The sequence below is a fragment of the Amia ocellicauda genome, chromosome 8 (assembly GCF_036373705.1).
Source record: "Amia ocellicauda isolate fAmiCal2 chromosome 8, fAmiCal2.hap1, whole genome shotgun sequence".
Classification (NCBI taxonomy): Eukaryota; Metazoa; Chordata; class Actinopteri; order Amiiformes; family Amiidae; genus Amia; species Amia ocellicauda.
Window position 1 is genome coordinate 5,085,189 of NC_089857.1, and position 26,256 is coordinate 5,111,444.

The 26,256-nt window shown below is 36.4% G+C and overlaps 1 protein-coding gene across 2 annotated transcripts in view; it reads right to left on the minus strand.

The window, feature by feature from the left end:
- The window catches only part of LOC136755358 (ras GTPase-activating protein 1), a 43,120-nt gene that overhangs the window by 10,196 nt on the left and 6,668 nt on the right, over positions 1–26,256 (minus strand). For both annotated transcript variants that reach the window (XM_066711879.1, XM_066711881.1), the window contains exons 2-15: positions 9,184–9,336; positions 7,819–7,954; positions 7,353–7,423; positions 5,874–5,991; positions 5,616–5,647; positions 3,694–3,746; positions 3,215–3,365; positions 2,920–2,998; positions 2,528–2,651; positions 2,247–2,403; positions 1,024–1,111; positions 698–778; positions 209–366; positions 49–125 (exon numbers count right to left, since the gene is read on the minus strand). In XM_066711879.1, coding sequence (XP_066567976.1) covers positions 49–125; positions 209–366; positions 698–778; positions 1,024–1,111; positions 2,247–2,403; positions 2,528–2,651; positions 2,920–2,998; positions 3,215–3,365; positions 3,694–3,746; positions 5,616–5,647; positions 5,874–5,991; positions 7,353–7,423; positions 7,819–7,954; positions 9,184–9,336 — 1,478 coding nt within the window. The remainder of the gene's footprint in view (positions 1–48; positions 126–208; positions 367–697; positions 779–1,023; positions 1,112–2,246; positions 2,404–2,527; positions 2,652–2,919; positions 2,999–3,214; positions 3,366–3,693; positions 3,747–5,615; positions 5,648–5,873; positions 5,992–7,352; positions 7,424–7,818; positions 7,955–9,183; positions 9,337–26,256) is intronic.

A 26,256-nucleotide genomic window follows, 5' to 3' on the forward strand; every position in this document is an offset into this window, starting at 1 on the left:
GTAGCTGAACATTCAAATCCAAGCTAATGACAAAGTATAAATACTTACAAATATCCAGATCTTTGCTCTTTTTTGTCTTGTTGCTTAAGGTTATTTCAAACCTGTTGATTTCACTTGACAAGTCACTACAAAAACAAAGCACATTATAAGTTACACTGATATAGGAAAACTCTGGCTTTGTTTCACTTAACAATTGGGAAGCACTCACTCAAAGATGAACTCTTCTGTCCACACTGGGTTCTGTCCTTCTCTGGGGTGGGTTTTTGCCACCTGCACACTGTTCAGATATATATTGCAGTAGGGATTTGTGAAATGCTTAACTGGAAGCTTATGCGCCTCTTCCACATTAAGCACTAAGCTGCTCACCTGGGGAGATATAGATATATATATATATATATATATATATATGTTTATTTTGTTAGTATTCAATATAAGAGTAAAATATAAATGTAAAATCAGTTACCTTTATTAACCATACCATTCCAGAGTACATCCATTTCATGCCATTATGCCAAATACAGGCACACAATTACTAATAACTAACTATTAAATTCATAGTAAGAATTTATATTATCAGTACAAAGCACAGCTCAATACCAAGCCACTTAGGTAGCCATTATACTTTTGTTTAAAAAAAAAAAAATCATATTAGTTGCATCACTGGTACTGAAAACGTCTGTAATTGTGTGAAACATACCTGACGAAGACGTTTATTAGATGATGGCTGTGTTGGTTTCCTTAGATTAATGCAAAATGTTTGCAAACATTTCATCCAGTCCTGCAGATACATAAACAGGAATAGATGTTTGAGATGTTTATTGAATGTTTATATACACTCTTGCTTTTGCTAAACAGGGAAAATTGAAATCACAGACAGGAATTTGAGCTAAAAGCTTGAGAGAGAACAAAAGGGGTGTTTGGGGTATAACTGAGAAACAGTCTCTGCCTTTAAAGGGTCATATGTCATACAATGCTAGTCAATCTCCTAACAGATTTAAAAGTTAAATTATAATGTATACACACCTGTGCCTGTTCCGTAGTCTCGCCTGCAAAGTAGAAGATGTAATGCTCTTCGCTGAAGTGCTGAACTACAATTTGAAAACAGTTTGGCCTGCAAAACAAGAAAGGTTTAAGTTTATAATAAGGAAGAAGGTAAAACATAAAAAAGCATTTGAAAACTTACACACATATAGCATATCAATTATATATATACACCGTTCAGCCATAACATTATGACCACCTGCCTAATATTGTGTAGGTCCCCCTTTTGCCGCCAAAACAGCTCTGACCCGTCGAGGCATGGACTCCACTAGACCTCTGAAGGTGTGCTGTGGTATCTGGCACCAAGACGTTAGCAGCAGATCCTTTAAGTCCTGTAAGTTGCGAGGTGGGGCCTCCATGGATCGGACTTGTTTGTCCAGCACATCCCACAGATGCTCAATTGGATTGAGATCTGGGGAACACCTTGAACTCGTGATTCATCAGACCAGGCCACCTTCTTCCATTGCTCCGTGGTCCAATTCTGATGCTCACGTGCCCATTGTAGGCGCTTTCGGCAGTGGACAGGGGTCAGCATGGGCACCCTGACTGGTCTGAGGCTACGCAGCCCCATACGCAACAAACTGCGATGCACTGTGTGTTCTGACACCTTTCTATCAGAACCAGCATTCACTTTTTCAGCAATTTGAGCTACAGTAGCTCGTCTGTTGGATCGGACCACACGGGCCAGCCTTCGTTCCCCACGTGCATCAATGAACCTTGGCCGCCCATGACCCTGTCGCCGGTTCACCGCTTTTCCTTCCTTGGACCACTTCCTTCCTTTGATAGGTACTGACCACTGCAGACCGGGAACACCCCACAAGAGCTGCAGTTTTGGAGATGCTCTGACCCAGTCGTCTAGCAGTCACAATTTGGCCCTTGTCAAAGTCGCTCAGATCCTTACGCTTGCCCATTTTTCCTGCTTCTAACACATCAACTTTGAGGACAGAATGTTCACTTGCTGCCTAATATATCCCACCCACTGACAGGTGCCATGATAACGAGATTATCAGTGTTATTCACTTCACCTGTCAGTGGTCATAATGTTATGGCTGATCGGTATATTGCATCATGCATTGAAAAAGTCAAGGGGGGATGGGGAGGTTATGACAAAGGTGCCTTCAAACCACATTCAAATTTGCTTACTAATCTGATTTCTGATTTTCATTTTGGTTAGGCACCTGCACCCCAGACAGCACGAGTCTCACCTGCCAAATAGACTGTCGTGAACTCCATATACAGAACACACACTCAGATCAATTAAGCCTTTGGGTTTGGTGGCTCGCTTTTCACTTTCAAAGTAGATTAGCTGAGCATCATTCCCCTCCAGGATGAAGTAAAGGTTCTTCCACCTTTTTCCTTTGCCTGGCAAACACAAACACACATGTATTACTGTATGGTCATTTGTAATGCATTTATTTTTATTTAATGATAAATGCGTGTCATTTAATGACTGCAAAGTAATAATAAAAAAAAAAAAAACATTTACCTTTATGCAATAGGAGGTAGCCTTTCTTGACAATGTTCTTATAGAATGCATCCTTTGTCTTCCGTCTGATAGTGTTGTATATCTCTTTGCCATCTACAAGGTCTGAAAGTACTTGTTCCTGGTGCTGAAAAAGTTATTACATGGTAAAAGTCTATACTTTATGTCAACGAAACATGTCACATAGAAGTCAGAAATCCTAGAATGATGCACTGAGTCTAAAGTTAGAATATTACAAAATACTTAAGGATTGGTTCAACTAAAACTATAATTCCATTGAAAGTACACTCAATTGATACAATATATATATATATATATATATATATATATATATATATTTTTTTTTTTAATCAAATCCTTCCATGGTTTTTTTTGGCACACGTTTTAATTCCTACCTGCACTGAGACAGGGTCCTTGAGATTGTAACCTTCCACAATCTGCTCTTTTTTGTAATGGTCAATGATGTCGTCAATACTACAGGGAAGAACAAAAAGCCCATCAATTATTCAAAATCACTCTTGTTTTCCCAAATTACTTTCCATCCACATCCTAAAAGCTTCACAGCTCATTTCCATTGTTTAAAATTAAATATCCATGACAAATATCAACAGAACCAGAGACAGACTGAAAGACAGCATTGTTTTGAAACAGAATTCGGCCACAGCCTTCATACAAACACAATCTATTTACCTGTTGTAGTATCTCCCTCCCATCATAAACGTATTGTTTGGAGTTGGACATATTTTAAACCTCTGAATATTTTCATTGGTCCGAAAAAACAACGAGTAGTCCCCAGGTGTGTTGTCCGAGGGTCTGACCAGAAAACCACATACTTGTCCAACTAGATAAAAATGAAAAAGATGTTTGTAGGTTTGTACCAAATAATTGGATTTATTTCTGCCACTGTATCCATCAACATACATGTACTGAAACATTCTATAAGTAGACTGTCTCACAGCAGGATTAACATACATTGTATTCATAAATATTACGAAGACTCATAACCGTCTCTACATCGTCACTATCAGGGTTTAATTCAAATGTATTTTGTATGGTTTCATATTCACTGACACCCATGTCTGCTTTGTTTACATCCCCCTCCCCCTCCCAAAGTAGCCCCGACATTCATTCAGGCTTCACTTTAAAACTGCAGTGATCTGAGCAGGTACCTGTCATCAGCAGGTTGTATGCTTCCTGTTTGTTGATCTTTCCATGATACCAGCTAGAAAGAGGATGAAAATAGCCCATTATAAAACAAAAACACTGGACCGAGCTGCATCCCTGTTTCTGCTCTGTGCTATTGGCATCAGACAGCAGCCGTAGCGATGAGTCACTGCTGACTCAAGTCTGCATGCTTAGTCATGTCTCTCCTGCCACGATTCAGCCAATAGCATTGATACCCCCTAATCATTACTTAAAGATTATGGATGGCTCACTCAAGAAATACAAAATGGGCCAGATTGTATATTTTCAACAGTACTTAAAGAAATGAGGGAAATTATACTCAAATATTCCAAATGACACTTAGAACAGGGGATGTGCCAACTGACTGGAAGACGGCAAATGTCATACCAATCATCAAGAAAGGGGACAAAACTGAGCCAGGAAATTACAGACCAATCAGTCTCAAATGCATCACTTGTAAAATGTTGGAAAAAATGCTTAGACAGAAAATACAGGAGCATCTTAATGAAATCCATATTCTTGGAGATAGTCAACATGGGTTTAGACGAGGCAGATCATGTCTTACTAATCTATTAGAGTTCTTTGAACTGCAGCTATAGATCATCTGAAAGCATATGATATGATATACTTAGATTGTCAAAAAGCTTTTGATAAGGTTCCACACCAAAGACTGATCCTCAAATTGGAAGCTGTAGGCATTCAGGGTAATGTAAGTAGATGGATTATGAACTGGTTGATGTATAGGAAATGGAAGGTGTTGATTAGAGGAGTTGCTTCTAACTGGAGTGAGGTTGTTAGTGGAGTTCCACAGGGATCAGTACTAGGGCCTTTGCTTTTTCTAATCTATATTAATGATCTAAACTCTGGGATAGTTAGCAAACTTGTCAGATGATACTAAAATAGGTGGCTCAGCAGGTACAATATCGGCAGCACAGGCTATTCAAAGGGACTTAGATAATATTCAGTTGTGGGCCGACACCTGGCAGATGAAATTCAATGTGGACAAGTGCAAGATATTACATGCAGGTAACAAAAATATCCAATATAATTACACTATGGGAGGAATAGAACTAGATGAAGTAACGCATGAGAAAGACCTAGGACACAAATGGAAATTGGGTATTCAAGGCATTCAAGACAGAAAACAGGAGACACTTTTTCACACAGAGAGGCGTCACAATCTGAACAAACTCCCCAGTGATGTGGTTGAAGCAACAATTTGGGAACATTTAAAAATAGACTGACTAGGATCCTTGGATCACTTAGTTATTAATGGACACCAAACGAGCACGATGGGGCGAATGGCTTTCTCTCGATTGTAAACTTTCTTATGTTCTTACATTCTTAAAATAAAGAGAAGTGAACTGAAATGCTTGGATGAGCACTATGCACACATTGCTAGGCTATTTTGCTTTTTTGGGAAATGAGAATAGGTTTTAAAAATCTGTACTGAATTTTGAAAGGGGTCAAATCCAAATTGCAACAATCCTTACAGATGCTCTCTCATGGATATTAAATCTACATTTCCTGAATCAAGTGACATTCAGAGCAATGTGCAAGTAACATCCAGTAACAGCCAATTATATAAATTAATCAATATACAGGTCTGCTGCACTGTCCACTTGCAGTTACTTTCTAGGTTGTTTTAATTATCTCGCTCAGCAGCTCAATTAATCAATTTCATGAGAAAATGATTACAGTATGCTCATCCTTGCAACGAGGCAAACCTAAATTCTGAAAAGCTGAGGAAGGCGCACAAAGTGGTTTTAATTAATGGAACATATTTCCTGAAGATACAGCTCTATAAATAACAATTACAAAACACAGGACAGCCAAAGTCTCGGGTTAAACTGATGCAGTAATTGTTAAAACTGATTTCAGTGTTCATGAAAGATTATCTACTTACACTTTGCCCTCATGTGGATCTTCTTCTCGCCCCTGCAATGAAGTACAATAAAAAGAAAAAATGTAATGTACCACACCTCAATGTTACCAGTTCTTAAACAAATTAGCAAGATTTGTCAGAAGTAATGCTATACACATTTATTTGATTGTCTTCTGAGACTTAAATAGACACCGATTTAAGACATTTATTCATGGACCAATTATATGATGTATGCATTTTGACACAGAGGATAACTATCCTTAGTAGGAGTACACTCACCACTTCCTCTACCAGGTCCTCTACAATGAGGCCTTGCTCTTCAGTCCGTACGTTTGTCACCCACATCCACCCATCATCTAGTTCATTGTGAACGATAAACATGTCCCCTTTTAGGAAACTGGCAATAAAAAGAAACAAACGTGCATTACCACTAATACAAGGTATCAAACAGTAAATAAATAGGGCTTTCCTCAGCAAGTTCACAACGGACAGTGTGACCTTGAGAGAGAGAACTGTCAGACTGGCTAGCAGCAGACAGACACATCTGGCCACAACATACTGACACCGTCACTCAGTAAGTGCGTAAGTGTGAAAGAGAAATATCGCCCTACATTTTGTATTAATTAATACATATTGTGTGAATATGTGAGGCACACAAATCCAGATCTACAATATTTAATTGCACTAATTCACATAAGGAGATGTGGTCCTCTAGTATGTGTTATTTTATACAAGATAATTTATATATTTCAAAACAAAGGAGACCTGTAATGTGCTTGCAGTACTGAATACAACAATCAGAAGGATTAATTCTCCTTCAAAAGTTTGCAAACAAATTTCCCTGCCAAGCTGCCTATCTATCTTTTATATTTTTTTCATAAAACTCAGCACTTCCACAGCATCTATCAATAATAATTTCAAAAAGCACATGTGTAACCATTAATCCTGCATTTGTAAAGCAATGCTGGTACAAAAGGTTCATTGCTGTAATACCCTATTTCTAACTGAAGGGGTCTCCTGCAAACCAATAAAGAATGCATTTGGATTGTGCGACACATGACTTAAAAAGCAGTTCTATTAATTTATGTAGTAGCTTGGATAAACTTAGAATATGACAATTACATAAAATAAAATATTTTAAGAACATATATACATATTTAATCCTTTTCTAAAGCAATACCTGAATAACAAAGATTTCACAAACTTAACCTCAGGACCCGCCCAGGGGCGTAGCTAGAGGACTAAAGCAAATGTGATGCGTCCACAGCAGGGATGTTGTTTTTGCTTTGAGATGGCTCTCTCTGAATGTGGCACAAAGCAAGTATTGTAGCATTTATATTGTATTCTTATGTATTTGTGGCCTTTCTTTTTGTGTCTTGTGTAAACTATAAGTCGTTCTGGACATTACTGCCGTAGATTGATGACATTTTATTTTTTTAAATCAATAATAATTAGAACTGATACTGAATGTGGCATAAAAACGATTAACACAGAGCTGTGAGATTTCCCATCAGGCACTATGTCAGTAGTTCTTAGATACAAGAAACGAATGTGTAAAATCTGATTGCCGATTCCTCAAATGTAGCTGCTGACAAAATTCACAACAACAAAACTTCAACCTTTAAGTCTGCACAGAGAATCTTACAACCAAGTTTGGAAACAACCCATGTTTTAGTCCTCTGTATCTTTAGGCTGGATTCATTGCAGCCTGAAAACTTTTGTTTTATGTTTGTTTGGTTGTAAAGTGGTTTTATTTACCTGATTTCATCGGTATCTGGCACTTTGGTGTATGGGAGGATTGCTCGCACTCTCCTTCTGTCTTCCACAGGCTGTAATAACATGAATTATGTATATATGAGAATATAATTTAAAACAATATACACTGGAAGTATTTGACCCTACAATTATGTTTTGGTTTTACAGCAGACCTTGCATACTGGTCTTTACTGGTTTTTACATAGGGTATTATGGGTTTTACCAATGCTAAGCTGTGCCACATTTTATTGCACAGCAAGAGTAACTTGGTACCAAACCATATTCACTGATTCAAGATCTGAATAATAACTAATTTCTTTAATTTGGCTTTAGAAGAAAAACATTTCACAGCAACCATTAATCTTCAGTCAAATAACTCACTGCATACATTTTATTACTGATGATGTAGTGTACGATAAAGCAAGTCTGTGTAATGCATTGCAGTACATCGAATTAATTTGATTCCTACCTCTGGAGGGGCCACGGGAGATAGCAGCTTTTCTCCTTTAAGTAAACAGGATACATAGCTGTAATAGCCAATCAGGTCTGACAGAGAGGAAAACCGTCGGCCACCAATGTAATAATCTCCACACATTGCGATTATCCTGAAATAAATATATAAACCTGTGTATTAGCACTCATGTCACATTGTCTTCTGCAGGCACTTACACCACAACATTGACATTTAGATTACATTTCATATTTTTAAAAATTCTAAACAGGGAATATAAAACATGTACAGAAATATTTATCTAGTTTACTGTGAGAGTCTAAAATCTGCTTTTCCCCCTTAAACAACCTAAAAGGGTGTTGTATTTGAATGTCTCGGTTTAAACTGAATTTTGCATTAGGATAATTAGCAGGGTCATAACCTTACATTACAGTCAGGTGTTAAGGCTTACAATATTAGCTACCAACCCATTCTACCTGCCCTGACTACAAATATTTGTATTTCCCCCCCCCAAAAAATAAAACTTGTAAAAGCAGATCTGCAATAGAAGTCCATTGCAGAACACAAATGTGCACCAGGGTGCACTTAGCCACCAGAGATATTTTTAAATTTAATCATCATATAATAAGCAAGTGATCTAAAATAAATGTATTTCCCAGTACATCTTTAATGTACTACAGCTCTTATAAAATGCCCTAGGTCTAAAAACAAAGCAGAAGGGATTATAAAATAATGCACACATGATTTCTGTGTTCAAAGTTAATTGCGAAATAAACAACTAGGCCTACTTGCTGGCTTACAGTTCATTAAAGTTAACAGACACATGACGAATGCCACCCACTTGTTTAAGCCGATGCTGAAGTCCACAGCATGTCGATGTGGTAAGAGAGGTGGGCTGCACACAGCTTATGGTGTAATGTTTCTATTTATACATATACAGTTTCTAACAATAGCTGCTATTATGATTAAACTTAAGCTTTCCTCCCACATCTTCATTTTGTATTAGAGCCAACATCAGCTCCTCTGAAAGTCTTACTGTAACATTTGTTTTCTTTGAGAGGTTAGATCTTGTGATAGGAATGTCACCATTTTCTGTTAATGAACATAAACCTCCTACTCAACCCAGAAAGACCCGATAGCCACTGTGTGCAATGTGTTTTGAAAAAGGGACTTGGTGACACTGCAAGAAAGTTAGACTCATTTAATCCCATAATGCTGTCCAAACAAATAGTTTCTGTATGCTTTTTGTTGATTTTTCCAATCAGAAGCACGAAGTGTTTCTTGCCACCTCCCTTCCCCCAGTCATACTAGATCACCCAGCCAAGGCTGACGAAATCCAAATCACAGAGCATCACAGCTGGGAAATGCACCGAGAGCCGTTACCTGAAGTGGTTTACAGCGCTGGTTTTGCTCAGGAAGGACAGCACAAAGGAGCCCGGCCTGCGGTCACTCTCCCTGATGAGGTAACTGCCTGGTGTCCTGGCCTGTCGCAGGCGCTCCTCTGCAATGGTCCGGTCAAGTTTTCCATGATACCACCTGAAAGACATTTGAGTTACAGAGGACAATTAATTAATTCGGGTTAATATTGGTGTTTTTTTCTCACAGCACTTTAAAATGAATCCAGGCAAGGTTTACTTTGCCAATTACCTGAAGGTACTGAGTTTATTTAGGAACTATGGGGAACACAAGTAATTAAAAAAACTAGCTTATTTACCCATACTTTAACACTGCTGAATCTGGGTGGTGCTCCATGGCTTTTTATATCCTACAACAAAACCATCTTCAAAGAAAAAAAAAGGTTTTATTTTACTTCAGCTTACCATCCTTGTTTATTGTATAATTAGCAACAACATGAACCACAAGTATTAAGGAAGTTGCACTGACACTCCACAATTTTGAATGACTTTGAATACATTTTGAATTTTTCCATGACTGAATGTCAGGACCCTACACAAGGTTCATATTAAACTGTCATATTTAACAATGGAACTGTAAACCAATATTTCAAATAGGTATAGTGGAAGGTTGGAAAAACATTAACTCACCAATTTGTTTAAAATAGACTACATGTTTATCCTTAAAGTGAGTAGCAATAACGATTTCAGGTTAATCAATGGAGTTGAGACAATGGGAGCCAATATTTAGTATATCTATGTATTTGCAGACATGTATTTTCATCCCCTTTCTGATCTTAGATCAGTCACATGGACAGTTTATTACTACTTGTGGAGATTAATTTGTGTTAAAAAAAGACATAGGCCTATAATCAAGAAAAAATGTTAAAAAGGAATGTCCCATGACCTTAAAAAAGTTAAAATAAAAAAATGAAGTTTTATTTAAATATATAGGATGTCAAATACAATTTAAACTCTAGGTTTATACCAACTTGATCAACATATTTCTTTGCATGCCTGCAACATTTTCTCTTTCTTTTTTTCTGCTTTTCAATCCTCCAGTCTTCAGCTACTTACAGCACTAAGCAGAGTGGAGCAGCTGTCTAAAAGCAATTTGACACATCTATAATTTCAGAAATGCATTCAAACAGAAAAGAGTGATTCATTAAAAATGAAGTAGCAGTCAACACCGGAGCTTTCTGCAGTCTGTCCTGCCACTCTCCGAGGGATTTCCTAAATTAGCAATTCTGAGCACTTCCACTGGAAGCTTTTTTCCCCAACCACAGGAATATCAGCCGCTTCAAAAACACTCCTAGAATGAGCATTTCAGTTGCAATGCATCATTTACAGAAACTGCTTAAACATTTCAAGCATTTCAAGAGGGTTTACAGGAAGCTTGCCTGATATATAAATCTGCTTAACAGACCCTTTAGTGATTTCATTATACCAGCTACAGATTTCCATATTCAAAGAGAAGCATTTCTGTACTTTCTGTTAAGTATTTCACAGAGATGTTTGGCATGTTCTTTCCTTTCTCCCGTCAATGATTTACACAGAAAATATGCTGCAGCACTTGAGCGAGAAAATAATTTTACACACTGACGCCCAATACAACTAATCTCACTTTTAACTGTTGGCTTTATAACTATTAAAGGAGTAGTTCAGGTCTGGATACTTCCATTTCACTTCAGGTAAGATGGTGACAAGTCTTCAGGCTGTTATTAATCTTCATCTTGTTTTAGAATGGAGTTTGCAGAATTAGTTGCAGAATATAAATCAGATTTTGGAAGCCACATGTTACATATATCTGCTAAGTGGAAACCCTGAGGCAATCAATGTTAAATTAATTTAAGCACCGTGAAATAAACTTCTAAAGGGGACTGAACCAACCAGATGCAAATTTGGTTGAAGAAACTAATTTATAGTGTTAGAAGTGCAACGCAGTCATAATTATGATTCTTTGGGTTACGAAACAAAAAAAACAAACAAAAAAATGTATATATGTGTGTATATATGTGTGTATATATATATATATATATATATATATATATATATATATATATATATATATATATATATATATATATATATACACACACATACATATACATACACACATATACATATATATCTATATATATAGATATATATCTATATCTATCTCTATATCTCTCTCTCTCTCTCTCTCTCTCTCTCATATATATATATATATATATATATATATATATATATCCATTATTATTATTCCTCTCACAACTGATTGTTGGTTAAAGTGGCCTAATGCTTAATTGAAGATATCTCCCTTCATATTTACAGGGCTGTGACCAGATGTTTGACCATTGTCAGTTGAGTATAATATATGTAGGGGTGCTGATTTTATGTGATCACAAAATCAAGTATTAGAAACTGAATTGAGAGTTTTAGGAACAGAATTTTCCTAACTTGCTTGCTTCCTGGTTTTTAACTTGACTCAACAATTTGATGTAATATGACTTAATTTTAAAATATATATATATGAGAGAGAGAGAGAGAGAGATCAGAAAAAGACAGCTTATTTTTTTTTATTTTTTTTTAGATTTAGCCTATATGAGGGTGATATTCCAAATCAACATTTTTTTTTTTTACACATTAGATCATTCATAACATATCACATTAAAGCAGCTGACTAAAAAGCCAGGTTCCCAGCTCAACCCAGTTTAACTTGCGTGGAGAAGTGAAATACTGCCATGTGTGGAGTTGTGCAGCACACAAATGTTACGAAACTGACAACCTAACAACAACTTTAGCAAATTGCCCCGTTCATAGTTTGTTACACAATTAGCTTTATTCTATAAACGTGTATGCGCAGATCTAAAGCCCAGGGCTACATTAATAAGCTTCCTGATAAATTAATCAATTCTGTATTTTAATGACTGATAGTTTATAATAATACCATTAACCTTTTCAATTTTCAATATTACTGGTGTATTTTGAGAATTTTTATTCTATGGGTTTCCTTTTTCATTCATTCTAAAGTCAGAAGAATTTTTACAGTCATGCATTTGTTTAATACAGTAATACACACACACACAACTAAGAGGACTTGCATGGTTTTACAAACACCAAAATGTTCTGCAAACACATTAAAATCAGTATATTTAAAACATTATTATTACAGTTATTAATTGCATGTGATGCATTTAAATATTTTTCCGATACATCACAGCTCAACAAGATAGACTGAAGATGGGTCATTCCCAATCATTAACAAGGAGATATTTCGGTAACACTCATTTCAAATACCTGCTCCTGGGGAGAAACTATCAATGGGAGAAAATATCACTGCTATTCTCAGTTCAACGATCAGTACGACTGTAAGTGTACGAATGGAACCCCAGGTCAGGTCTGCATTGGAGCATGGCTGGTCACACTAAGAGCTGGTGACTGCAGGGGTTTTAGCAGGAACCTCCTGGGGGACTCTGGGTGGATGTAAATAGTTAATAAGTATGGCTGATACTTGAGGGGTTACTAGGCCTATTCCACAGTTACAGAGTGCATTGCTGCTTAATCAAATTTTATGGTTTGTATCATCTTGCTTTTTGTGTCAATATAGCCCAATGTAATTATGTTTATATTACCTTTTTGAGTTTTCATCCCATCTGCATCTACTGTGTAGGGGCAAGCAGCTGGGACTGGCGTTTCATTTTTAGATTGGTGTGTTTTGCAATTTCAGACTTTTTAAAAAGGGATTTACATATGTGCTACTGTCTGTATTCTCAAGTTAAAAATGGACAACCCATTTTTAGTGGTTTGATATACAACACATATTGCTTGCCTTCATACGCTTCAAATATAAGTATTTCACATGACGATACAAAGATGTTTCACAGTGAAACCTTACTGATTTGAATTGATAATGAATACCACTGTTAATAGGAATCCCCACTCAAACTGACAAATGACAGCAACTGCACAAAGGGGGGCAATAATTCAAAATCATGTTCATGAGGCCCGGATCAGAATTATTTAGTTTATTACAAAGATTATAAAAATAGAATACCCATTTTATGCACATGAACTCTGTGGAAACAACAACCTAAAAGTTTGCTTTGATGAACCTTACCTTTTCAAAAGCAATTCTTGCTTGTGCATACATTAGGTTCTGGCAATACAGTGCGTTTCAAGCTTTTCATTACAGCGGTTTCATTGTCCAGCTGACCGCTCTCTAACCACCCAGGTACAGCATCGTACTGTGCCTCCTAGGCCACCCACAGGCAGCCTCAATGTAGGGCGAGTTCAGAGTATAGTGCCCAGGTAAGGGCAAGAGAATGACGTTGGAAACACCGTATAAATGTCTTATCTGCAATCTTTTTTTTTCACTTCACATAAAAGCAAATATTGTATGTGCATAATGAGACACTTTGTTGCTTTGAAGTTCACATATTAGCATTTACACTCACCTAAAGGATTATTAGGAACACCATACTAATACTGTGTTTGACCCCCTTTCGCCTTCAGAACTGCCTTAATTCTACGTGGCATTGATTCAACAAGGTGCTGAAAGCATTCTTTAGAAATGTTGGCCCATATTGATAGGATAGCATCTTGCAGTTGATGGAGATTTGTGGGATGCACATCCAGGGCACGAAGCTCCTGTTCCACCACATCCCAAAGATGCTCTATTGGGTTGAGATCTGGTGACTGTGGGGGCCAGTTTAGTACAGTGAACTCATTGTCATGTTCAAGAAACCAATTTGAAATGATTCGACCTTTGTGACATGGTGCATTATCCTGCTGGAAGTAGCCATCAGAGGATGGGTACATGGTGGTCATAAAGGGATGGACATGGTCAGAAACAATGCTCAGGTAGGCCGTGGCATTTAAACGATGCCCAGTTGGCACTAAGGGGCCTAAAGTGTGCCAAGAAAACATCCCCCACACCATTACACCACCACCACCAGCCTGCACAGTGGTAACAAGGCATGATGGATCCATGTTCTCATTCTGTTTACACCAAATTCTGACTCTACCATCTGAATGTCTCAACAGAAATCGAGACTCATTAGACCAGGCAACATTTTTTCAGTCTTCAACTGTCCAATTTTGGTGAGCTTGTGCAAATTGTAGCCTCTTTTTCCTATTTGTAGTGAAGATGAGTGGTACCCGGTGGGGTCTTCTGCTGTTGTAGCCCATCCGCCTCAAGGTTGTACGTGTTGTGGCTTCACAAATGCTTTGCTGCATACCTCGGTTGCAACGAGTGGTTATTTCAGTCAAAGTTGCTCTTCTATCAGCTTGAATCAGTCGGCCCCATTCTCCTCTGACCTCTAGCATCAACAAGGCATTTTCGCCCACAGGACTGCCGCATACTGGATGTTTTTCCCTTTTCACACCATTCTTTGTAAACCCTAGAAATGGTTGTGCGTGAAAATCCCAGTAACTGAGCAGATTGTGAAATACTCAGACCGGCACCTTTTGGCACCAACAACCATGCCACGCTCAAAATGGCTTAAATCACCTTTCTTTCCCATTCAGACATTCAGTTTGGAGTTCAGGAGATTGTCTTGACCAGGACCACACCCCTAAATGCATTGAAGCGACTGCCATGTGATTGGTTGGTTAGATAATTGCATTAATGAGAAATTGAACAGGTGTTCCTAATAATCCTTTAGGTGAGTGTATATTCTACCTAGGATTATTTAAAATAAAGGTCTCTAAGGAACTTATTTTTACAGATAAAAAAATATATATGCTATAGCATTTTGCATTCTCACTTTTGAGATTCAGTATTAGGCCTATATTACATGTCATTTTATTAAAGTCAACTAACACTTGATTTATCGGTGTTCAATTTAAATCTCCATCATAACGTGGTTTGATCACATGTGTGCGCACTCCTGTGAACATTGTCTAAGCAGTTTGTTTGCTCCCAGAACTGCCCTGTATCAGTCTTTACTCAAAGGCATATTAATACAACAAAACAGTCTGAAATAAAACAAACCATATTCTTTTATTAGGTAAAATGCGTTCCATTTCATACTGTGTATGACTTGTGATGTATGTTTTGAAAAGAACAGTTAAGGTCAGGAATATCTATTTTTCTTCTTATACTTTCCTTCCTTTCCCCGTTTTACAAGATCACAAAACTTACAATACAAGCATTCTTTAGAAACATGACAGGTTTTCTTATTCCTTCTTGTTAACTTTGGTGTTTCACCATTTAAATCAGTTCTGATATTACTGTAGTATACAGTGTGTTTTTTTCTATTGAACGGAAGGGTGTTATACTGGCTAGATAATAATCTGCCAAAGTGCAATTTCACCTCCTTTACACCTTAATTGCAGGCATCAGTATCAATACTGATTTTCTGTATTTGAGTTTTCTAAATAGAGTAATTGTCAAATAGTTCCAACTTAACAGCTACTTATCACTGTGGCATTCAGGTAAATATGAGTATCTGGCATGGATTAGTAATAATTTCCTTGAAATTGACAAGCACCTAGAAGTGAGAAAATGGCATAGAACGATAAATGTTTAAACCCAAACAAAAAATAAGTACTGAAGTTTTTTTTTGAAACTCAGGGACTGACATTATATATATATGCTGACATTTTCTGAGAACCTGTAATGTGTTTTACCCATTGGGCATGTGTGGATAGCATGCAAGCACATCAAATACAAGCAAATGTAGCTAAAAGGAGAACATAAGCCACACCAAAAGTTTGGGGAAACACCCCGTTTCCTATTTTGCGTGGGTGTGAGCACACACAGTAAACTTTGCATAATGGAAAAAAAAAAAAAAAAAAAAAAACTGTAGACATTAACAACTGATCTACTTTTGTGTACACACTATCACAGTCAAAAAGAAAACCAGACTAAATAAAAACTTTTCGTATGGTATACTTCACTGATACTTCAGTTACAGCATGCCACCATGCAATTGTGTTTCAAGCATCAAACTGGCACAGGCACAAAATGTAAAGGCGTAAAATACTAGGGCTATATACCAAACATATTGCACTATATATTTAATACTTTAATGAATTACATATCTATATATTTCATAAATCCAGCTCAGAAATAAATAAATCCAGAGCAAAATCTGCTTCTCATGGTCTTCATTTTATAACACTTACAATGAAAAACAATATTTTATCCAAATACTGTATGTTTTTCTTGTTATTTAAATGCAAAATTTCACATCATAATGATAAAACATATTGAAATAAAAATCAATTGGACTAGTTTTAACTAAAAGCTCATTAATTCCCGGGAAAGCATGTCCAAGTGCAGGGTAAAAATATCCAACACCATACAGCTTCTAGCCAGTCAAGAACCATGTTGTTCGATTAAACCCAGCTGTTACCAGCATAAAATCAAAAATCCAGAATCATTTTATTATATTATTATGCTCATGTGTTCAAAAGTTTTTGTGATCAGTGTGTTTTCAGTGAAAAAATTATGTAGATTAATGGAGAGAGAAAAAGACACATAGAAGAACCACTATCTTACACTCAAACATCTAATTCTGCAATGGGTTTTCACGGTTTCCATATTTGTTTCTTTTCATTTGTACGTAGCAGCGTTAACTGTTCTTAAAGGGTCTTTGTTTTACTCCATTTAGAAAGCTCCACTAGCCCATCTTCCTAAGTCCAGTTACGGATGCTACAGATCATCAGCTTTTTCCTAGTACAGTAAGTTCCACATTTTTTTTTTCTGTATCATTATTAAAACTGACATGAGTATTCAATGCCCTCCTCTTTAATTATCTGCAGCATTTGCAATGCAACAGCTCAGCTGACACCTACAGTACCGGTATTTAAAATAGAGGAAACTGAACTTCCCCACACAGTGCTGTGTGGTCAGAGGTTGGTGTCGGGACTGTAAATCTTAATGGTACATGCTTCTATCATTTATTCACAACATAAAAACTTGCTGAAAACCAAAACAAAATACTGTTGTACTGATTTCTTGCTATTTTAATGAATGGTACATGTTGTTATTTGCTCATTTAAATACACAGGAAACACTAAGCAGTGTTGTAAGTATTCGTGACAATGCATCCTGGATGCAATCTGTCTACTCTATAGAGGAATTGCATATATAAATACGATAATGTAGCATTATAACATATTCCAAAACAAAAAGAGAACACCCCAAAGTCTTATGCAGAGTGACTGCTAATAAATAAATAAAAGGTCCTCAATTTTTACAAGCAAATGGATAGAAACATTACTGACAAGTGTTATTAATGGTCGTATGAATTACATTTAGCCTATAACCAAGAAAGCAGCTTTACATGCAAGTGACAGCATCTGTATGAAATGTACCCATGATAGGCAAGACAAAAAAGTATATTTTAAACACAAATGCACATCAAGTCCCTTGATGTACAATGCTCAATTAAAATCACAGCACTTAGTCTATATATGTCATTCCCAAACAATCCATCAAAGAAAACATACATGTTCATCGTTGTAATGTTATTCTTCGTCTTAAATATCTACTTCAACGATAAATTCTCTACATTATTTATATGAAAGCTCTTTGTAGGTAACAGTAGCTTTAAATATATTTTTTTTCAACCCTGAACATTTAAGAATTTTAAATGCATGTCATACCAGGGCAAACAAGAATCTGACCTTGTGTGGTTTGCCTTTAACAGTGCTACTACAAGCTACAGAGGCAAAAACCTGTCCAATTGCAAGACATTTCTGTAATCAACACAGTTGACAGGGAAAACCGAGTTAAATTCAAATAGATTTCTACTTGCTGATGGAAGCAGCGCTGTTAAAGCATCTCAGAAGACAACCAGTCACAATTCATCAGTGTCAATGAACAATGAAAATGCACCATTTGCATTAGTAATGTAAAAAAACCTGCACTATACCTGCTTCCAATAAAAGCATACATTTTCTACATTTCTCTTTTTAAAAAGCCAATATTAAGAGCTTTCAATTAGCTCCTCAAAATATTTTCTAGACTACCCAAAAATCTCTGAGAATGATTCCAGTAAATTCAATTTCATTCATTAACAAATAAATGACTATTTTAGTTCAGATTAAAGTAGGCTACATTACACAGACTTTCCTATTACTCAGTTTCTACATACCACACAAATTCCAGTGAGACATACAAAACATCATACATTATAACGGTAATTAACATGGTCTGCCACAAGGCATGTCACAATCCATCAAATAAATTGCTAAACGTCTGTAAGCACATCAAATAGAAAATAGCAATTCTTGGGACAAAAATACTAGTCTACCACAAACTATATCCTAAAGCTCACCTTACTTTAAAACACAAATCGAGATCATGCAATCCAACTTCTAAAACTGACATACAAAAGGAAACGCTACTTTCTCATCCGTTCTCCTTCTATCAGCAGAAGGGTTTGCGACAGTCTTGTTTATTCACATTTAAAACCCCAGAGGGACCTGCTTTCCAACCAAAATACATTATAGATGAATGACTTTACCTGTTATTCATGCACCTGTAAAGACAATGCCAAAGCCATACCATACTGTATCCACGTCTTTTTAAAAGTAATGTGACAAAAAAAGCATTTTCAGTCCTCCGCACTGTGCAGCAACTTCTGCAGAACCTGAAAGAATGTATGAATAATTCTCAACCATATCCACTTCAGATATGGAGCTTCAAAAAAATAAAAAATACCACAGACAAATAATGTCCCAGCACTCTCACAGCACATTTAAAGCGGCAATAACAGTTCAGTATCCCACTTACAATGAATTCACCCTTTGCTGCATTTCTCGGTGTATCCTAAGCTCTCTCATAAGGTAAGCCTGCTTCCTCGCTGACAAAGCTCATGAATTACTGGAGGACGATTTCTCCGTCTCGCAAGGCAAAACTGACATAATTCTAATTTAGTCTTTGCCATGTTCCGAGAAACCTGCTGCTTCAATAAACTCATCATTGTAGTCTAGGTCAGTGAGCAGTGCTTACAGAAGCAGCTCAATAAAGTTAACATATGCTCATGGGAGTGTAATTTATCGATTAAAAAAGAAAAGAAAAGAAAAAAAGCCTCCTGCTTGGTTTCAATTAAAATATAAGCCCCTTACATAATGTATATAACATGCATTTGTCTCAAGAAATACAATTTTTTCTTGTTTCTTAACACAATAGGATTTGAATCAGATTTGGTTTTCCAAGTTAAAATAATTGTCCCTATTGCTTTTATTGTGTACTGTCAATAAAAGGAAAATATTTACAACACATATTTGCAATAATATCCATCTACCTATGTCATTATTATCCATTCAAAAACAAACTGCTACAATAACCACTAATTACTATAATAAAAATGTTAATCAAAATAACAAGATACAGACATTGGTGCAGTAATGCCATGGTACATCAAAGTCAAACATACAGTAAAGAAAGGGATGGCACAATGCCAACGGTGTAGCATTATGTTTTGTTGTATAAATCGCCTACTGCGAGTTGTGAGCTGACCTGGCAAAAATCAAGACAGCACCAAGTCACCCCCGGAGCGTTTTCTTCTAGCTACGATGATAGTGCTATGTGGATGTAGTGGGGTAACACAAAATTAAAGCAGTACTGAAAAGGTGGAATAACATTTGGGCCTCACAGGACTAACATGTCTCCCATTATTCCATCATCGGTCCGGCCCCAGAATAGAAGCGTGCGGTCTGAGGTTTATAGATTTAAAATGTAGAAGTAATGACTGAAGAAAAAAAAAATATATATTAAGAAACCTATGACTGATGAAATGAAAATCAAGTGTTTCGTTATGCCGTGTGTTTTTCAATTTACTGCCAGCTACATCATTTAGATGTTATCATTTAGCACGTTTTACACACGCTGTACACTTTGAATGGCGTTTTTGAGAAAGCTTCAGCCAAATAAAGAGGATGTTTCTGATTATGAATCACTATCTTCCAGTGCGTTTAGATTAGTTTCTTCCAGTAAATAAAACTAAAGCAATGAAACACTTATTTTGTACCACTTGTTGTGAATTTCAAATGCTTGTGTGTCACTATTGACTGGAACTAATGTTGCATACAAGTTAAAGAGTAACTGACAACAATTACATTAAGGATGAGGGGGTAAATTCTTTTTCTTGGAGGGGTTAGGGGTATTTTTTTTTTTAAGGCTACATCAGGCTTATTTCTCATTTTGCCAAAGGCAGAAGATCTAAGTACAGCATCTGCCCCTGCTGAGCACATGAAGAATAGCCTAGTAATTACATTTTAAAGGAGTATTTGCATTTTAGCTCTAAAGGGAAAATGACCAATTCTCTGACAATGCGAGAAGTTAACAAGTAACTTTAAAATTATGATTAATGTAGGCCAGTCGCTTGGTGTAGCCTATACCGGTTATATTTAACAACTTGGAGCTCATGAAAAAAATAAACTAATATAAAACAAAGGTCAGATATAAACTTAATTCCCCAGTGTCCTAAAATGTCCTTGTCTAGAGGGTAGAGCATGTAATGTAAATGCCAATTCTCCCCTTAGATTCATGTTTATTTTTTTATTAGTTTCTAGGATTTTGGTCATTTCTTCAGGTTTGTGTTGTGCAGCGGGACTCGCTCTATGCTGTCTATTGTAGTCCCACGGCGGATTGGATTATCCCTTTTAAAGTATGGCATTAAATATTGATGACTTCTTGCTAAAACAAGCTTCTAATTCACTGCCTGTCATCAAACTCAGGGATAGAGGAAAGGGCGTGTCGAACTCACTGCAGACTTTGAGATTTCAAACCTTCAGGGGTTCTAAACATCCAGACCACCATTTAATACAGGGGTTTTGGAAGAGGTGAAAACATTCCCTTGCATAAGTTTGCAAATACAAATTACTTCCTATGCAGTCTGCATAATTTGACAGATTTTTGCATTCCCAATATCCATGAGCATGTACACTTTTGTAAGTTGAGATTTCTACATAAAGATTTAGGACACTCCAGTATTCTAAGTGACAGGATTAGCATTTTGCCAGGCTTGTCAGCCCTATGTCTGTAAAACAATTGTATTTATTAAATCACTCACTGACCCCATACAGAAATTTACAGGCGGTTTTAAGGACTACTAAAATTTCAACTGTGAAACTTAGACACACGCCAAACCTATGAGTCTGTTTTTGTTTCCCTATATTGCATACCTAAATGAAGAGTGCTCAGCTGCAATGGCACACTGTCAGAAAAGATTGATCTTGGAAAAAAATTATAATAATTTGGTTTCTGGCTCTGAACACGCAAAATGAAGTGTACTGGATAAATAAAAACATACCAGTCGTGTGTCATTGTCTTTTAGTCTCGTTAAAGGACATCAGAAAAATTGTATAGGCTAATTCTCATTCTCATTATTATTAACTATAGTAGTATTGTAATTAACAATTAAAACTATATTAACATTTTAAAATTACCCACTTCAGAGGCCCACTTTAAGAGAGCCCAATACCCTAGCTAATTAGCTTTCCAATTTGAATTTCTCAAAAAATATACATATTGACTCCTTGGTTATAAAAACGAAACCATCAAATGCAACCCCCCACCATACAACTGCAGCATCCACTTCATATAGACTAAAACCCCACAGAACTACCACCAAAGTGAAGTTCCTCAAAAACAGGCCATTCTGAAGGACAGGAACAATTTCACAGTAATTACTGCCAACACTATTATCTTCAACGCACACAGAGTGGATACAGAGCAGTGGTGGAATGGCCTCTGGGGACATTTAAGAGTTGTGAATGAAGAAGGATGATAGTACACATGCTCCACACAGGCAAAGATAACTTTAGGCCATCAATTTCCACATGACAGCTGGATCCAGACGTATCCATATCTACTGTGTTGTCGTTTTGGTGTGGTGGATTAGAATGGTCAAGCGTCTACTAAAAGAATTCAAATAGAAACCTTACTGCGCACAATGGAGATATTCAGACTATTAATCTGCTTGTTTTATGGTGACGTACATGCAATCACAGGATTATTGATCTGATTGACACGTCAATAAATTGACCCCTGCCCACCCCCAACTCCATACATTATAGATTCAGTGTAAGAGTTTTATGATACTAGCAGCTGCCTCTTTAACACTTAAAGGCCTACAACAATAACCTGTCTAGGGAGTATCTTTACAATTTCACTTAAGGTATACACCTACCTTTTGATTTGCTTGTATTTTCAATAATATTTAAGTTGAAATAACATCACACACCCCAGTGTTTTTCTAGAAAATCAAAATAAATGATTACATTAGTTTGTAATTAATGTTCTTAAAGTTGAAGCTATTCCATAACACCATATAAGAAATAATATCAGCTATGAAATGTATTCAATAAAATGAATGGTTTGTGAACCCCTAAGGAGGAATCAAATGAATTAAAACCTAATAAATGTATTCGGAAATGTTAAAACATATTTACTTTTGTGAACCCACTGACCCACCAGTATTCACACAGCAATGCAAAAGAGCTGAGAAAATACTAATTAAAGTTACTTTCATTATAACCGAGTACAAAATAGCTTCTGCTGTATATCCTGAGGAAGCCACGGTGAAGTGCTCAAAAGTCTTGAAAACAGGATATGCAAAAGAAAAAAGAAAAAAATGTAATGGTATGGTACTTTGGGTATTATAGGGGCATAACAGGACATTGCATCACATGCAGAAAATGCATGATTATAAACGGGAGCTTTTCAGTGGTCATCGTTAAAATTGATCAAAAATGCATCCATGTTATTGACGAGTTCTGTTAGTGGAATGCATGTATGTGTATCAGCTATATAGCCAAAGTCCAAAAATGTATCCTTCCATGCATCGTGGTGAGCCGGAGTCTATCCCAGCAGGCACCAGGGTGTCAGGAAGGGAACATCCTGGACGAAGGGGTGGGGGATCTAGCTCAAAAACTGTATTGAAGTATTCTAGATGTTGCAGGCAATATACAGTATATCCTAGGCCTATATCATGATTAATTCAATTTGAACATATTGTATGCTTTTCAGTAACAGCTTTCAAAAAATGTACAAATGACCGTACTTTTCTCTACATCGGTTTTAAAATCTAACCACTCCCCGACACACACCACTGACAAATGCTCCTTTCTTATTGATCAGCTCATATCCACTAAAATCAGATTACATTTCTCCATTTTCATTCATAGCCACTATTCCTTCCAATTGTGTTATGGTGTGAAAATCTGAACTAAACGATTAGGGAGGGTTCGTCAATGCTGTTGAACAACTTGGACTAGACTCATTTGATGGTCAAATGAGAAGTTTTATATAAAATATCTGTTTTGTAGTTAAATGTTTTAATAATGTAGTACAAGTGAAAATACATTACCAATTTCGAATTCCTGAGACCTCCCTATGAAGACTGAATGGGTCAGACCATGAAACTTTAACTGACTACGAAGGAGAAGCGAAATCTATGTCAGAATATAATATATTCGATATAACAGCTTTCCTTAGTTTAAACTAATGCACCAGAATTTTTCATTCATTTTCATTTTCTTTCTTTTTATGGAAACTCCAGTTTTCATTTTACTTATCTGTCCCTCATTAGGGGTCTTAAAATCTGTCCCTCAATTACTCCATTGACCGAGTTATTTTATATTGTTTTCACATTCTTTTACAATTGCATTAATGGCAAAAAAAATGTATTTACCTGTAAAATGTTACAGTCTGGAAAATTAAATGTTAACTTAAACATAACTGGGGTAGAACAAATCCCAGAGCGACTGCTGTCCTCCAGGAGTTGAGTATGGGACCCCTGCTGTACACATTCCAAAAAAGAAATACAGCATTCAGCTTGCTCCGTTTAATTAACAACTGCTTATCTCACAAACACATTTGTAATTCAGATCCTGAAATCCAACTTTTCCACTGCAACATTTTAGGACTATTAATTCTCTGTAATCTTCGTGGAAACTCAGAATCAACAACTAATTCCCAGCTTTTTCTTTGTTTAAGTTCAAGTAATCAGAAAAGAATATTAACCCAATTGCACTTCTGTTCATAATGAGTAGATACAAAATGGAAGAGTAAAATGTATTCTTCCATTTACAAGATTTTTTTTTATTTTAAAAATAAAAGATTACTATATATTAGAAGCATGACACCAACAGGGATTAAAAAAGAAGAAAAAAAAATGTAATAAGATAATACATCTATGCCCTAAAAGCAGGGCATTCCAGACAATATAATTTACCCTCATACTTAGATCTCACTGCATGATGCTGAGGTGCAAATCACTCTTTTCTACATAAATCACAGCAGAAGACAGGAGTTGGTTAAAATCTTCTTCATGATTAAACATTTAAAATACATTTTAAAAAGAAATCAAGATTTTCTTTAAATAGCAGGTACTGTGATGCAACAGTGAAACCATAAAGTTAAGATCAAATGTATCAGCGTGTGTACTTTCAGGCAATTGCCAGATTCTTACATGTAGACGCCCACATTTGAACAACCTCCCAACTATGATCTGCAATTCAAATTTCCTACATTCAGTTTCAGGGATTAGGCCTAATATCCATGTTCAAATAATGCCAGAAGGAAAATCATGCAGCTCTGTTAATAATATGTAGAAATCCCTATTTATAGACTATGCTAATTATGATTCGTTTAATAACAATCAAAGCATCTTACAAATCGTCAAATTCGGATATTGCAAACTACACAGACCATCGCAGAGTTTTAAAAACTCTTCTCTCAGATTGGGTTTCATCAATTTTCTTGCACATTTTACATGATTTATTAGGTTAGCGTTTTGAAAGCACATCCCCTCAAACAGACTGAAACCCACAGTCCTGTACGGTCCAAAGTTTCTTCAGGAATGTAAAAGATCATACAATGCCTAGTAGTAAGGCACACATCATGCTACTGCGAATGGAAGACTTGATTTAACATGCATCGTTTCCCTTCAGCAATAGGTGAATAAAAGTAATCTTCTCTTCTCATCATGTCAGTGTTGGCTTATAACTCTCATAATAAAGTCTGATGAACCATGTTTTGCTTATATGTAGAAAAAAAAATAATTCATTACCTTTAATAGTCACAAGAGGCTAACCAGAAGATAAGTCAATTATTTTTAAAATCACTTCAGTAGAAAAACAGGGACTACTTATGACAGATTCCAGATCCACAGCTGCCCATATCACTGCCACAATGCCCTGGCAAAGAATACCTACGTCAATGGCAGCGCCACACTGCTTACAGCCATGATGATAGATCACAAAATAGATGAGTAAGACCGACTACAAAAGACTAAAAATCGCAAGAATGTCACAAGGTCAAGCACACAGGTGTATTATTACATTAAATGGAGTCTAAACTGTATGAATTAGACTAGCAACAATATCCAACATGATGAATTCTCATGCTGAATTTCAGCAGATCGTCCTCGACTTGAATCCAGGAAAATGTAGCTTCACCTATGGATGCCAGCTATAGGCCTACATTGCCTTTCACTGTCATATAGCATCCATAACCTAGAAGGATCAACTCGCACCTGCACAGCTTTTGTGCTCAATAGTTCTTACTAATACTACTACCACTACAAAATAAACACTCATTCCACCTCCACTTGTTGGCACATATGTCCATATGTTGTTGTTGTTGTTTTTGTTGTTTTAAGCCAAGGTATTTGATTAGAGCTTAAACATAATGTTTGTCTTAATGCAATTCAAATTCAGAAATAAAGTAATAGACAATATATTACAGTACCTACAAAGTACTAACACTTTAATTTATACGGCTATTACTCAGAAACAGATACATTATTCTGGGGGTGGAGGGGGGGGGGGATACAAATAAAACTGATGTCAGACAGATTTACATTTTTTGGTGCATAAAGCATAAACACCACACACCCATGTATCTTGTAAGTACTTCAGTCAGCACAAACATCACTGAAGCAAAGGAATAAATCTACAATGTATCTTCTGCTTATAAAGTTCACAACAATGTTTATCTTCGCAAAAACTGCTGTTCCAGTGCTGTTTTATAAAATAATGTGCATCTCCAGGGGCCTTTAAAAGCTGTAGTTAGACTATAAACATAGACCCCACAGTACAACTGAAAATATGGAAG